This window comes from Danaus plexippus, chromosome Z (genome assembly GCF_018135715.1).
Source record: "Danaus plexippus chromosome Z, MEX_DaPlex, whole genome shotgun sequence".
Classification (NCBI taxonomy): domain Eukaryota; kingdom Metazoa; phylum Arthropoda; class Insecta; order Lepidoptera; family Nymphalidae; genus Danaus; species Danaus plexippus.
Genome location: NC_083559.1, coordinates 13,410,431 through 13,425,859, shown reverse-complemented (window position 1 = coordinate 13,425,859; position 15,429 = coordinate 13,410,431). Strand labels below are relative to the sequence as shown.

The following is a 15,429-nucleotide window of genomic DNA, read 5'->3' as shown; positions in this document are numbered from 1 at the left end:
ATCTCGTTGCAAATGTACTTCAAATATAGAACGATACTTATCAAATCACCTTATAATCTTAAAACATAAATCATAGTTGTCATCTCTGTGTCACTTATATGGAAACTTTAAGAGCGATTTTAGGAATGATCGAAACTAGAATGAATTTTATCTGCGATACATTATTGCGATTGGGGTCTAGTTGGCATGTTATATATTATAAGAATATAGATGTGTCTTGCGTAATATCTGTGACATGACAATACAAACCAGAACACAAGAAGGCACTATTGCGGAGGTAGACATTTAGTCACCGTAAGCCGACGTTGACACAAATTACTATGAATATTTAATATGCAATTAAAGTTCAATGCGTCGACCGCATAGCGGCTCGTTTAAATCACCAGATGATAACTGTGTGGACATTTGAATGCAATAATTTGTTTTATTTGTTAATGTTAATATTGTGTCAACGGATTTGTTTGCATAACATTAAATATTTAGATTTGTGTTATGGGATTTTAGTTTTCATAATTGGTAAAGTAACAAAGTTTGCAGTACTGTATGAGCTAATTGATTGAGGCTAAAGATATATTGATGTATTAGCGTGAGTAAGCAGTAAGCAGCATCAGCCATAAACCTACATAGATAATTAAGTGAAACCCATTACATACATTCTCTACTCAAATAAGTATTTAAATGAAAGTTGGTTAAATGGAAGGTGTGTGACTTAGTCATGTTTTCTTACTATTTTTGTTTTCACTGTTTTCTGTAAGTAATTTGATCATCAGGCCGGTTTGACAAAAGCTTTATATTTATATCGTTGAAAAAACTGTACAGCACAAGATGATGTTTAATAAATATATTGTGAGTGTAGTGTGAGTGGATAAGAAGATGTTTCACATCCAAGGGACATTTGAGCAGTCGTTACGCTGTGGCGACGATTTGTCACCCAGTGGTAATAAGACCTTGGCGGCTCTTGCAAAAATTCACAAACACTGCACGGGCAAATCGCACGCTCATGGTTGTGTGGATTCCAAACACAATCCTCTTGCCAAATCCGACTCGAACAACAGCTTGCAATCCAAAAAATCCTACCGCAGCGATTGCATCATAGAAATTAAAGAAGCTGTTAAAAACGACAATTGCTCATCGAAAAACAACGGGAACACGAAAACATTCAGTAATAGTACCAGCTCTTATGATGGTCACAGCGACACTGACTCAGAAAAAACTTTTAAGTTCCGAAATGAAAACAAGCCGGCCGACCCCTGTGAACGTTTGTTCTCCCAAAACACAAAAGCCTCTCTCATGAAAACAGCCCGCATGCGATATGCTGATGATAGTGTAACACCTCAAACTAATGATGAAGTTGATGGGGACAAGTGGAAAAATAATTTTACCAGGACTTCATCACGTGGAAGCTATAAGGAAAGGAAATCAGCTGTTGTAACAATTGAGGATATTAAATCTGACGGAATAAAGAACACTGATGATTTTGGCCAGTTAGAACATCTAGATGAGAAGAAAAAAGTACAAACTCATCCAAAAAATACTGTAACACGTGTAGGTTCTTCTAATTCCATTACCAATGGAAAGACCAGTTCGAACGGAACCAAACCACCGTGGCGCGGCGCTAGCAAAAACGGAATACCAAATGAGACACTTGTCCGAACCCCATCATTACGAGGCAGTATAAGAAAGAAAAAGAACGACGGTGTTCCTTGGCGTAAGCTGTATGAATACTCGCTGTGGAGAAGGTGTGGCGTCAATTTTGCCTCAAATGGAGCTGACTCGGATCGTGCCCTCCTTAGACCCTGGAGCGAGTTTTCCTCTCAATCGCCGCCACCATACGAGGTAAGTGCGGTGGGTACAAAATATTGATCTAAAATTTTATATCACTGGAAACCTTTTATAAGTATCTGTATCGCAACAAATAGCACAATGTTGAATAACATTAAACAGGGAGAGGCGGTCACGGATTACGTCGTACAAACAAAGTTTATAGAGTTAATTTTATTTTATAGTTACTTTGTACCACATTATCGGGTCAGATTTACAAGATAAAAACCTTTTGATTTACAAAGGTTGGCCAGCAATAAGTACTTTCTCGTCTTATCGTGGAACCACTATAGATAAGCGCACCTCTGTTTGTATCACTTATCTCTAAAGCTTAATATTTTATCTCAGAACATAAAATACAGAAATTCATAAAAAATATTCTGTGTTTCTGAAACTATGAGACGCCTTCTAAATCGCATACAAGATTTTTCTACAATGTACGTGGTTTAATATATTTAGGACTTTTTTAAAAATCGTCTGACTTTCGGAACCGTCGGCTACGAGACAGATGTAAACACAAGAACTGTTACAAAGAAGAGGTTGTTGTGATTTATGGATTCTTGCAACTGGCGATTTTGTTATGGGATTATGTTATACACAACAGAAAAGCTACATTCGAATCGCCTTTTAAATTAACTTAGCTTCTGCTTAGTGCGTTATTATAAAATTGTTTCTTTATTAATTCTATTCAATATGTTATACAGCCTTGGTTTATTGCGTACAATGCTAAAGAGGTATGTTTTTGCACATACCCTCAAAAGCTCATGTGCTCAAATAGATTATAACTAAATAGTAGACTACTAACAACTTCACGTAACCTGACACTGCGTTATCAGCTGTCTAACTTAAATTAATATTCAGTTTTATAACTTACCATAACAAACTATAACGAAGCAGTAACACTGGTAAAGTAAATGTAATGTACATACATATATGTAAATGAAGTCGTTGCGTGCATTAAATCGCCAATGTGACGGCGTTACAACTTACAAGGCGTTCTTACATAAACGATGTTAGAGCGAATACAAATCAAGTGTGTATACTCCTTTTTTATCACATGATTTGAATTGTTATTGCCTGATTTACTGTGACTGAATTATTACAGAGATAGTTTATTCTTATTATGTAGTACAATTAAGCAAACTAGATCTCGCATATTCAATTCAACTATAAGCAACACAGAAATTACGTACGCTGAATAAAACTAGCCAAATTTTGTTATACATATTTACCAATTGGATGATTTAACTAGCCTTGTAATCTTAGTGACACTTACGTTTCCACAACCATGCTTATTGCCTAGTAAGTTTCAGTAAAACATTCATTGTAATTATCTGATTTAAATCGATATAAATTCAAAGACGTGTTGAAGTTGCACCCAGATAATAATTGAAAGCTCAGTCGGCCTCACCAAACAATGGTGATGTAAGATCTCTGCTATATTAATCTTTATTCATCTCCTACATCCAAATCGTGTTGCGAAATACATTTGCCTTGTCATTACCATCATATTTACATTTATGACAGTGATTCATATAATTACTAAGTAAAACTTATAGCGTTTTAATTGTCGTCCTGTTTTTTTGTATCATTTGTAATGAATTAAGTGCAGTAGCGATTAGGAAACATTTTGATTTGTTAAGCTGAATTTAGTTAGAACATACTAACTTGAGAAATAAAGAAAAAAATATTATTTCTTATTAATATATTTTTATGGACCCCCGAAATAATTGTTGTAACAATCAAATTTAGTGTATTTTTTTTTTCATCTAATAAAATTGTACGTAGTTTAGTTTTTCAGTTAAAAATATAAATAATAGGTAAAATTTATTATAAGTAACTATTTATTTATTTTCGTAGTAAAATATTTACACTATTAAATTTATTGATGGTTTTTTTAACGTTCTTTACTGTTCTTTGTGAAAATTCTGTACTTAGATGTATATTTACATGGTATCTTATAACCTTAAAGAAAAAAAATAGTTAGTCGCTCGAGTGCCGGAGAGTTCGTATTTAAATATCCTACCAATCTCCTCCTAGGTTTATCCTATAGCTTAGTAAAATTAAACAAAATGTAAAAAAGACATAAACAGACGTACAAAAAGTTAGTGTAATATTTACATGATAAGATTCAATTATATAAGTGTCGTACAAAATGTCTTAAAGAGCTCTAATGTCACACGTATTTATTTTTAGCTTCATGTAAACAATTAACACGTATTGCACTCACCTTGACCCGTGTTCTAACTGATTGCGTAGATTGTCTCGTATCTCGGATACAATACATATAATATTAATATTACATTGTTTTATATTATTTTAAGAGTTGACGTACATAAACGGAACCAGTAGACCGAGCTTTTATCGTCTACAATTAAAAGTAAAGTTATTTTTTTACGAATGGTTTTATTATTCCTTCCGATAAAATAGATAAAGTTATTTAATTTAAGAAATACAAAGGAAATCCTCACTTACATACTCATGTAGTTATTACTCTGTAATAAATGGAAGGCAATCTATCGTTGTATTAATATAGAAAATAATATATAAAAGAAATTAAATCTGTCATGGAAGGAATAATAAATCCGGAATTTGTCGTGGATACGGTGAACCCTACAGTCTTATAAGGCGCACCCACGCCGTAATGTTACGAAAGTGCAGCGTGCATTGTACACTTCAATCACGACTTCTTCGCCCTTACCACGGGTTTGTTTCGAATTAAGCAAAAATAATTTTCAGATTTTCATTCATAAATCATCGAACTTATTATAGTATATGAGTGAGAGAATAAAATATCTTTGTATAATTGTTGCGTAGTAAGGGTTCCGATCGTTGACATTCACAATCGCAAAATCGTCTTAGTTTTGTCTTTATCTATTCTAGTTTAGCAAATATGTAAATATAAAATAATAATACATGTAAATAGTCCCATATAGGCTTTGATTTCAAATAAGGGAGTACCTTTAAAGGATCTCATAGTAGGGGGAACCAATATTATTTTCTATTCTTAAATTATCCTATCCTATCCTAAAAAGCCTGATTAAGGTTTATACATCTCACGTCTAAAATGACCATGAAAATGTTACCAATTTTGGTAATATAACATTTGAAAACGTTTTAAGTATGTAATCACATTGTTAAATCTCGATTCAATTGAGCTAAGTGTTTGCACTAAGTTAATTTAAGGATTAGTATTCCTTTGTGTACCTACAGTGATATCATCGCTTCAAAGTTCACCCACAATCAGAAGATGATATTAAATGATTCATGCAGGTCTGGAGGATCAATTGATATAACAAATGATCGATCGATTGATTATTATTATTATTACATGAGTGCTTAAATCGTTTTGATAGTCCCCTTTATGTTTCAAGTGTACTCTGGCAGGTATGGACTCTTGTTAATATAAACCACACTATCTACTGTTTATTTTAACTTTAGAGTTTATGTCCATAGTGAAGTTCGTTTATCGATTGTTTTGTATACTCTACTTACATCACTATCAGTGAGCTGTCCTTCCTGTATAGCCTTAAAAGATTATAGCTTCATTAACATATTAAAAGCTTTCATTCAATAATGTTTTTTTTTATTTATTTACTGATATTTATTGTATGTATTCAGAAGTATATATATTTTAATATATATAACCGTCAGCAATAATCCTATAAAAATGTTCACCAGCCGTCGCTTTTAAACTGTAGGTAAGCTTTTATTTCGGACGTGACAATCAAAGAAATTTTATTTATATATTATGTAGATTTTGTAATTATTATTATAAATGCATCGTGTCTCTAATGCAAGCTGTCGGAGGACGTGAACCATAAAACCCTATGAAACAAAAATGCATCAAACAAACCATTATGAATTCGCCACACGATGTTGATATCCGGCATTCCTTTTACGATATCCGTCATATATATTTTATTGCCTGGTTTTCAAATAAATATATATAGCTGCTATCCTTTCATCATAGAACAGATTACACCGATATTGTATTACTGTATCGTGTAGTATAGTCATTGAATATGATCATAACATTTTATTCTTTTAAAAAAATATATACAAATAGAATATTTTTATGACGAGCCATACATTAAAGTAATTTTTTGTAATATGTTATATTTAGAGTTGTGTTCCTAAAATGGACGTTCTATTCTGATATATGAACTATGAAGACGGAATTCTAACACGTCTCCGCTTCCTGCCCTCGCCGTATAAGTATTCTAAGAGCGTTTAAGCTCGCGTCAGGATTAAACATTCACCACTAATAACACCTACCTGATGACAGATTTTTTCTTTGTTTTTCGGCAAGGAATGTTTACAATACCTTCACATATATTTTAAATGAATAAATATATATCGACTTAATTAAATATATTTTACCGTAAGCCATCCAGTATTTTGTATGTTATTAAAAAAATTTAAGCCATGATATAAGGACCTCTGTAATTGAACGGTGGGAAAAATATCGATGTCATAATTAAGTATTGCAAGTGCTAACAAGAAATTGTCTTAGAACATTTCTGTTATTATTTAAATGAACAAAACTGAGCGCAAGTTGACGTAATGAGTGCCATAAAACGTAATCAAGTTACCATTTTTAACAAGTAACTCGTCGCCAGCCTTTACAGAGGTTTCTAGACGTATTAACGACCTTGTAGCGAGGAGAAATTTCACATGTTTCTTTTGTGTTGATCTACATTGGGATATCATTAAACGATTATACATTGTTACGGGATCGTCTTGTTATAACGAAAACCAGCTGTGTCCCGTTTTGTCCATTGTCCACCTTATTACTTTTGCTTTAAACTAAAGAATGTTTTTCACTAAAATATATTCTCATTTGTAACGAGTCTCATAGTGTATATAGATTGAGGGAACGATTCAATAAACTAGGAACTTTACGACTGTATTATTGTTTGATTTTGTAAAGAAACATTTTATCGATGTGCTGCTAATACGCATTCTCTCACAATGATTTTAACACCGAGTATCAAGATGGTATAAATTACAATACATAGTGGAGCTCACGTCCTAACCGATTGCGGCTTAATTGAATCTTTACAATAATTATCATATAAATCTCTCTTACGATTTATTAGAATTTCTTACAAAGAAATCAAATGTATAAAAATTTCAAATTCAAATCTTTAACAGTCATAATGAACGAAATCAATTACGTTACTTGTGTAATTTAGGCGTATCAAAATCGAAAAGATAATTAAGCAATAATATTTTTGATATGACTGACGCTGGATCGACTGATGTCGTAATTAACGCCGTGCAACGTTGAATACTATGATAGTATCTATCGCTGACACTTGCATGTCAAGGGTCACTCTTGACATGTGAGTATTTTGAGTTCGAAATGTTGAAATTTCACACAATGTTACCTCTAAAAAAAAATTAAGAAACATATGTCCCAGTGAAAATAATCTATGATGTAATATAATTATCTATGGATATCAGAATAATGAGAGTATTGGTATCACTTTTCATGTACTTTCGTAATAAATTTATATAGTGAGCTTGTAATTATTTTATCGAACACGAAAAGGGCCAAAAGTGTCCTGTTTCTAGATATCTATATATCTAATAGACAGGAATCCAGACGTTATTTACAGCTTACGTCAAAGCGGACCACTTGTAATGTTCACAAGCTATTGTTGAAATGTTAAATTGTAATCGGACAGCGTCGAATTGGTAATAAATATACCTTTCAGTTTATATATTATTAAGGCTTAAACAAACATTTAAATTATTCATAGATATTATAGATTCATATCAACAATTACTGCATTTATATTTTATACCAACAATTCCTGCTTTTGCTGTTTTTAAGCGATGGCTCAATAAAATAAAAATTCCCATACCTTTGATTGGACATTTCGACAAATCTCCGTTGAATTGTTTTCTATTGGATAAATATCTGATATGGGGTAAACTGTAAAGAACACGAAAAAGTCTGCTTAATATATTTTCTCTTTATTATAATGAGTATATATAATATCGAAACTAGTTTGCTACGATTACTTCCACTTATTTTGAAAGCAAAAGAAAACATAAGTAAGTATTATGGTATATGTGTTTATGTTTCTGTCAGACATCATCAATCGTCGTATGTTCATAGTTTGTGCCTTACAAAGGTACCGCTTGTGCCATTCATAATAATCATGGGTCATAAAGCTATGACTATATGTAAATTACGAATGCGGATGACATCTGAGGCATCCACAAGTTGAAAGTTCAAAATACAACCGTTACGGTCGTATGAATAGCTTAAAAAAAATTATTAATAATTTCGATTTAGAATAAAAATAAAATATAATGTTTTATATTATAGAAAACGTTTTTGGATAAATTATATTCCATGTAACATTACGAAATCGTATAATGAATTTAGTTGCTTTCAGTCATCGTTAATATTATTAAGTTTATTGAGCGTTGTAAGCAAATGTATAAGCTGAGGTTAAATTATTATAGAGGCCTTAGAACTTGTGTAACACGAACTAGGTCTATCTTGTGCTGTTACTTATTCTATATAGTACTGGTTTTTTAAATATATTTATATAAAATACTACGATATACTCAAATAGTTTATCATAAGACATACGTATATATGTATATATATGTTTTACTTGTGGTGTTAAAGTTATTTTAAGTATGTTTTTATGTATCATTTCGGACCAGTGTGTTGTGTTGAAGAACATTTATAATATTTCTTCACACGGCTCTAATAGACTCAAGCCACAGGTGTTAGGAACAGCTGCTAAGTAAAACGACATCGTTAATCTTGATGCCCTAAAATTTTGTACAAGTGTGGTAAATAAAGCAACATTGTAACCAGAAAATAGGAAGTCGCTTGTAATATTAACTTTACGACGTGAATAAAATAATATTTATAAATTGTTGGAGTTTTGGAGTTGTTGTGATTTTTAACAGGACATTTCGTTTTTAAGTGTTATAATTATTTAGAACAGACAGCGTTACATAAAATGCTAGCGGAAATAAAATTGAAAACCTACAAGTTGTGTAATGCTGCATCACACCTGTATTATATATTCAATGTACTGCACGACATATAGTTGAAAATAGGTACTTAATACGTCACATAATAAAAATCATCTATACCGTATAGGTACATCAAATATGACATAACATATGTATGTACATATATATCTTACTTAAGGATATTATAGGCTTTTTCGCCCTTTCTTTCCTTTAAAACACCTACTTGCATAAATTATAATTGACATTTGTGAAGCCTGTTTTAGACAGAGAGATTATCGAGTCTAAAAATTTTATCAATTTTAATCTTTATATTAGTTGACAAAACAGAACAAGTAATTATTATTTAGTTATTGTTATGACAAAAATAAAAAAAAAAAAACATTATTTGTTACAGCAATAAATAATTAAGTTTTAAAAAACTAGTAATTTTATTTGCGGAAATGTTAATGTGCATTATACGCATAATTGTAGCTAATAAGATTTGCTCCGTTGCGTAGGTTTTCAATAGGCTGTATGTTATGCTTCCTTGTGCGCATGCGCGGCCAGTGTGGGTGAGCCTTTATGTTAGTAGGAAACGCCGCGCAAACAGAAATACATTATAAAACAATGTCGCTAATAACCAGTTTATTTGAGATAATTGATTGGTTGAAAATGCTCTACATGAGGATCATACTGAAGCTGGTATTTTTCGAAATCAGTGTCTCAAATTCTGAGGATAAACATGTGTTGCCATTACCAGAAATCCAAAGGAATCCACTTAACACAATAATATTATTTAATGAGTCACACCGATTGAAAAAGGTATCATTGAATTGTCTTATGTCTTGAAAAAGAGAATATTTATTAGGACTAATTTATTGAATACGATTATTTTTTATCTATGCTAATGTATAAAAGTTCGAAATTTAAATATTTATTTGACATATATAAAGAATAATACATTTATTTTGAAAGATTAAACAAGGTCGTATAAACTAGAATGTCGAGTGCACGGAAGATTAACTTTTAACAGGTTTTTTTTACGAAATGGCCCTCTTCTATTGAATACATATTAATTAATCAGAATAGAGTTTAAACTCTTATTATATTGTTGAAAAAGAATAAAAAAATAGTCTACTTTTTTGTTTATAGGCAAAGTCTGAAGAGCAGCTCGCATGCGAGAAAGAATGGCTACAAGCCGGTCAGATGTGGCTGGCCCATCGTGGCGGGTTCACAGCTGTAGTGAGAGAAGGAGATGCTGAACCTGGCCGGGCTAAAGTCAGGGTACTACAGACGGGAGAGATTATCACAGTCGATGAAGACGATCTAGAGAAGGTACACAGAAAAATATTAGCTTTTGTGATTTCAATTAAAAATGTAACATATATCCATAGAAATTTGATAAAATTATATTGCGTCCCCGAACTGTACGATACTAAAAGTTTATTCCATGAATTCACTAAGCTGATTGCTGAAATTCCAATTGTTGTGATAAAGTATTTACGATCTATATTAGCTCTCTCATTGACGCTTCGTTTTTTTGACGTCAGGGTGTGTCAGATATGTATATTATATGTATTTTGATGGTAAAAACGAAATCAGAATCAAAAAACAATTCTTCGAATAGGTCTTGACCAAATAGTTGCGGAAAATATATCGCTTAAACTTTTTCTTTCAGGCTAATCCCCCTCAATTAGAGCGATGCGAGGACATTGCATCGTTGCGTTGCTTGAACGAGTGCGGTGCGTTGCACGTGCTGCGTTCGCGTTATGCCGCTGCGTTGCCGCACGCTCGTGCCGGACATGCTCTACTTGTGCTTGGACCACCCCGCCGTTCTACTCCCGTTTATACAGAAAAGGTTACTTTGATTAGTTAAAAAGATTTGATTCTAAATATAGTTTCTTTTTTGCAAAGGAGTTCCGCCGTTTATTTTGTATCTGATATCAATTATCGACCATTGAATTGAGACGTTTTTTTCGTATATTTTTTTTAACATATCAAGGACTTGTCGCTATTTTCAACAGGTGTTAATTGTTAATGTTGTCAATTAACGTTATCACCTTACTGTAATATCATCCGCACCGTCGCCTCGGATCGTTTGCTCGAAGAATTATTAGGACCTTCAGTTAACGAATATCGTTGTCGTCAGTTTGACATCATATTATTATACATATGTTTGATAATATTAATTTAATTCATATAAAATATAGAAAGTGAAAGTATCAAAGATACAGATTGTTTGCGTAGGCTTATATTGATAATGTTTTATTTCAATTTAGGCCATAAAATCATTTATTAATAATGTTACTGCATGAGATATTTATTAACAATTTTTACTATCCCAAAAATGATTGTATTGAAGGAGTGAAAAAAATATTTTAACTTTTAACCCGTGTTGGTATAATAGTAAGTTACCGCCGTTTTAACATTTGAGCTATAGTGTAATCAAGTATCGTACCGCAGGTGGCGGCTATGTTCCGCAGCTGCCGCACCGACGACATGCCGCCGCACGTTTTTGCGGCAGCTCAATCAGCACACCGCGCCATGTTGGCCGCGAGGAGAGACAGGGCTATTGTGTTCCTAGGAAGGTAAGTTATATAAGGAAGAAAAATCTCAAGCAATATCACAAATGCGGCGCTGAGCAATTATTATTATTATAACTAAACCATTAGATAAAAGCAAGTTGTCTGCTAGTATTTTACGAATTTCTCTTTTATATTAATGTGTAATACATCGAAGAAATATAAACGTGAAGTAATGCTGAGGCACAAAATAAATTAACTGAATTATTTATTGACATAATCTATTTTCCATTTCTTATGTCCTGTTTGGATTTTTACCAATGTTATAATTCAAAATATTGAAGGATAGTTCAATTCCCGCACCGATTCGTCTTTCGCGAGTACGCGATTGTATGAATTAATAGAATAAATATAATCAGAAAAAGTTAAACATATTAGTTTATTTATCGCAATTATATCTATGAATAGTCTCGTTCTACCCGCAATATTCTATATCTTACAATTGAAATTAATGGTCCGTTGAAAATCCTACAACAGTTTTTTTTTTACATTTGTTTTTACCCAAATCACGGTTGAATAGGCAAAAAAAATTATAAAATTCTAAAAATATTTGTGTGAAATGTCAATTGTGTACATCAAGTAGGAGATTGAATAGTATAGAGAATGACTCATTTTCGACATTAATTACACCTGCTTGACCGATCGAGGTACTATAGTTGGTAGGTACTATAATTTCTAAGAAAATGTGTCACAAGATGCACTTAGATGATCTGTGTCGGCTATTCCCTTATATAAGAAATGAAATTTCATCTTAACCGTATTTCTATAAATAAATGTATGGATTTCTTTATCTGAATTAGCCCGTTTGATCTTACAAACGACTTGTGACTGGCAGCACTGCTATCGCGATCAAGAAGATATTACTCGAACTTCACCTTAATTTCGATAGCAATAAGACTTACAATCACATGACATATATAATAAGACTGTTTTGTTAAATAGCGAAACTATTGCAAGCCCTAATAGTGGGTAATTGGCCACATCACGGAGAAATTGGAATCGATGCCATATAACAAGCTTATTTTTATTAATATTTAGAAAACGACTCGAGTTGTACATTATTAATATTAATGCTGAGCTCTTTAAGAAGTTCAAGGTCCCTTATCGGTTTTTCCTAAACAGTAATGCGAAATTAACGTATAATAAAATATAATTTATATTCAATTTTTCACATTCACGACCTCATCAATGTGACATAACCTGTTGCGTCGCTATTTAAAGTTAAAACAAATGAAACATTATGATTTTGTTATTATGTAACTTAATGGTATTTAAATCGTCAGATACTTAATTATAATAAGACCTTGATATGGCTTAGCACTATTCTTCAAGCTTGTATGTATGTTGATTGAATAATCTATAATCGGTTTGCAGGAAAAGTTTTTTATTATAGGATAAGTTACTATTATCCATTTAATGGTGCGTCGTAGGCTCTACACGCATAGGTTTTGATAATATATTTTGTAACCATAGAAACCTGAAGGTCTATGTATTTGTTACGAACCTGAAAAGAGACCACAGGTTTTTAAGCAGTCTCACTCATTGAACGAAAACGTTCCAGTCCAAAGTTTTGCAACATTTATTGATCTTACCGAAATACTACGGACATCTCAACTATTCTAGGGAGAGGACATTTTTCTGATTGTTACTATATTTAAAATCAATCAATCAATTGTAGAGCAAAGAAAAAAAACATTAAAATACTTCAATTTTTTAAATTATTAATTTTGAATTATTATTGATATTAGTTTCTAAATAGTATTTTGAATTCATGATTACAATTTTCTTAGCGATAAGTATTCCATGGCTAATATAGATATTTAAATTGGGTCTATTCAAATCTTCTATACTAGCTCCCAACACTGATGCAATAATTCCTCTTCAGGTCCGGTTCTGGTAAGACCTCTGCTATGCGTCACTGTGTTTGGTATCTGGCTACAGCATATCCAGCGCAAGGCTCCAAACTCACACCGGAGAGACTGGAAGCTGCTCTGGATGTACTGCACATATTCGGCTCCAGTCGGTTAGTTATTTAATTTATATATTAAATCAATTATTTTTACAAAAATTTGTGAAATGACGTAAATTTATTTTATATATATCTCTAAGGTCTAACCATTTGTATTTTCTTAAAAAATTCTTATAAAATAATTTTAAAATTCATGCTGTCAATTTTTTCTCCTTAATTTTTCTGGACCGTAGATCTCATTGAATTATATATTGTCCTTTATAGAAGCGCCTCCAATCTCCACGCCTCTCGTTTCGTTTCTCTTACGTCGCTGGACTTCGACGGTGCGGGTGCATTAGTTTCAGCTTCAGTACAAGCGCTCCTGCCAGACCTCAGACCTGATCAGTCTCCACTGAGGGCGTTACACACGTGAGTATAGCTCATACACATAATAATCTATTAAAATGCTAGTGCATTCTAAATAAACTTCCTAATAAATGTTGCTAATTAAGTTTCAGTGAGAGCAGGTTTATTGAATTCAAACATATATTTTGCTATCAGAAGTTTTTTTATTCACTATTTTAGATCGTGTATTCCATGCATAATATATGTTCTAGATTGTTCCACGGCTGTGATGCTCGTCTTCGTCGCGAGCTTCTGTTGGACCAGGCTCCAGTGAACGCTCCCAATCCGTACATCAACTCCTCTGATAAGACTGACGCTCCGACCGAATTCGTTGCTTTGAAGGAGGCGTTGCAACTTTTATCAGTCACCGAACAAGAGCAATTGGCCGTGTGGAAGATTATAGCTGCTATATGTCACTTGGGATGGGCCGGAGTTGCTAGAGGTACGTGGCTTAAAATATCTTTATTATTATTTACAGGATCATCCTATAATATATAGAACTTATATATTTTTCGCCCTGAAATTAATAATCTTCACATCTGATTATTATTCAAATATTTAAATTTAGTCCATATTATTAAAATTTGGTTGTGTAATGATTAATGTTAAGCGTTGTGCGGTTTACGACGATTATATTTCTATGGACACAATCTTACCCATAGACTCCAATATGAAGCTACCACAAACTTATAATAATATTGAGATACGGTATAACTTTCAGCTAACTCTGGTTCCGGTGTGAGGTATCAGTTCGCTAGTACAGGTTGTGCGGGTCGAGCTGGTCGTCTACTTGGCGTCACAGCTGAGGAACTCGCCAAGGCTTGCTTCGCCCCTGCCAGCCCGCCCTCACCGCAGCCGCCTACTGGATTGAGGTACCCCATCATCCTATATATAAATTTCTACTTCTACTAACTTTTGGTAAAGTACTTTTTAAGGTGGTAGACCCTAGTTATGATCAGTTACTACAGCTCGAACATGGCCTATCTCGACCGGGGAAGTACCATCATCTCACAGAATCGGCGTGAAGTAGCCTTTGAGTGAGAAAGACGGTTGCAAATCCCTACTCCTAACCTTTTCTCTCCCTCTCCCACAATCAAGGTCGCCAACGGATATCCAACATCCCTTATGTTGCACATGTCCATGTTCGACAGTGACTTCCTTCTATCAAGTACGCAGTCTGTTCGTTTGCCACCTTTGATATAAAAAAAACTATGAACCCTACACCACTTTCATACTCTTTTGGCGGAGGGTCTACTTGAATTGGTCACTAAACTTATATAACACTATGGCATAACGTAACGCGTTATTGGTTTATTGTGTGTGTACTTAATATTTGTAAACATTATTTTAAGAACTCCATCGCCTTCGAACGAGAAGGAAGCGCCAGGATCGGACGCTCTCGATGCTTTCGCAACCGGACTGTATAGCGAAGTATTCAACGTTATCGTAGGATTCGTCAACAGGTAATGTATATAATATATTACTTTACAACTAGTTGTCCCCGCGGTTTCTTTTGTTATTTATATTAACAAAATGAATAGAATTTCAGAATAAAAATAACCTAAGTTACAGATGAAAATAACAGCTATCTGCGTCCTCTTAAATTACAAACAGTAACTAGACTTGCGATTAGTTATACAGAAAATGTACAAGTAAATCTAAGACTTAAGCTATGCAAGATAA

General features: G+C 33.1%; 1 protein-coding gene across 4 annotated transcripts in view; it reads left to right on the top strand.

The window, feature by feature from the left end:
• LOC116777326 (unconventional myosin-XVIIIa) overlaps positions 1-15,429 on the top strand; it is a 112,106-nt gene that overhangs the window by 30,196 nt on the left and 66,481 nt on the right. For 2 of the 4 annotated variants that reach the window (XM_032670810.2, XM_032670809.2), the window contains exons 5-12: positions 9,964-10,146; positions 10,490-10,669; positions 11,275-11,399; positions 13,279-13,416; positions 13,627-13,770; positions 13,959-14,188; positions 14,468-14,618; positions 15,099-15,209. In XM_032670810.2, coding sequence (XP_032526701.1) covers positions 9,964-10,146; positions 10,490-10,669; positions 11,275-11,399; positions 13,279-13,416; positions 13,627-13,770; positions 13,959-14,188; positions 14,468-14,618; positions 15,099-15,209 — 1,262 coding nt within the window. Of the gene's footprint in view, positions 1-774; positions 1,846-9,963; positions 10,147-10,489; positions 10,670-11,274; positions 11,400-13,278; positions 13,417-13,626; positions 13,771-13,958; positions 14,189-14,467; positions 14,619-15,098; positions 15,210-15,429 lie in introns of those variants that run through there. The other 2 variants (XM_032670811.2, XM_061526485.1) reach the window with 2 other exon arrangements.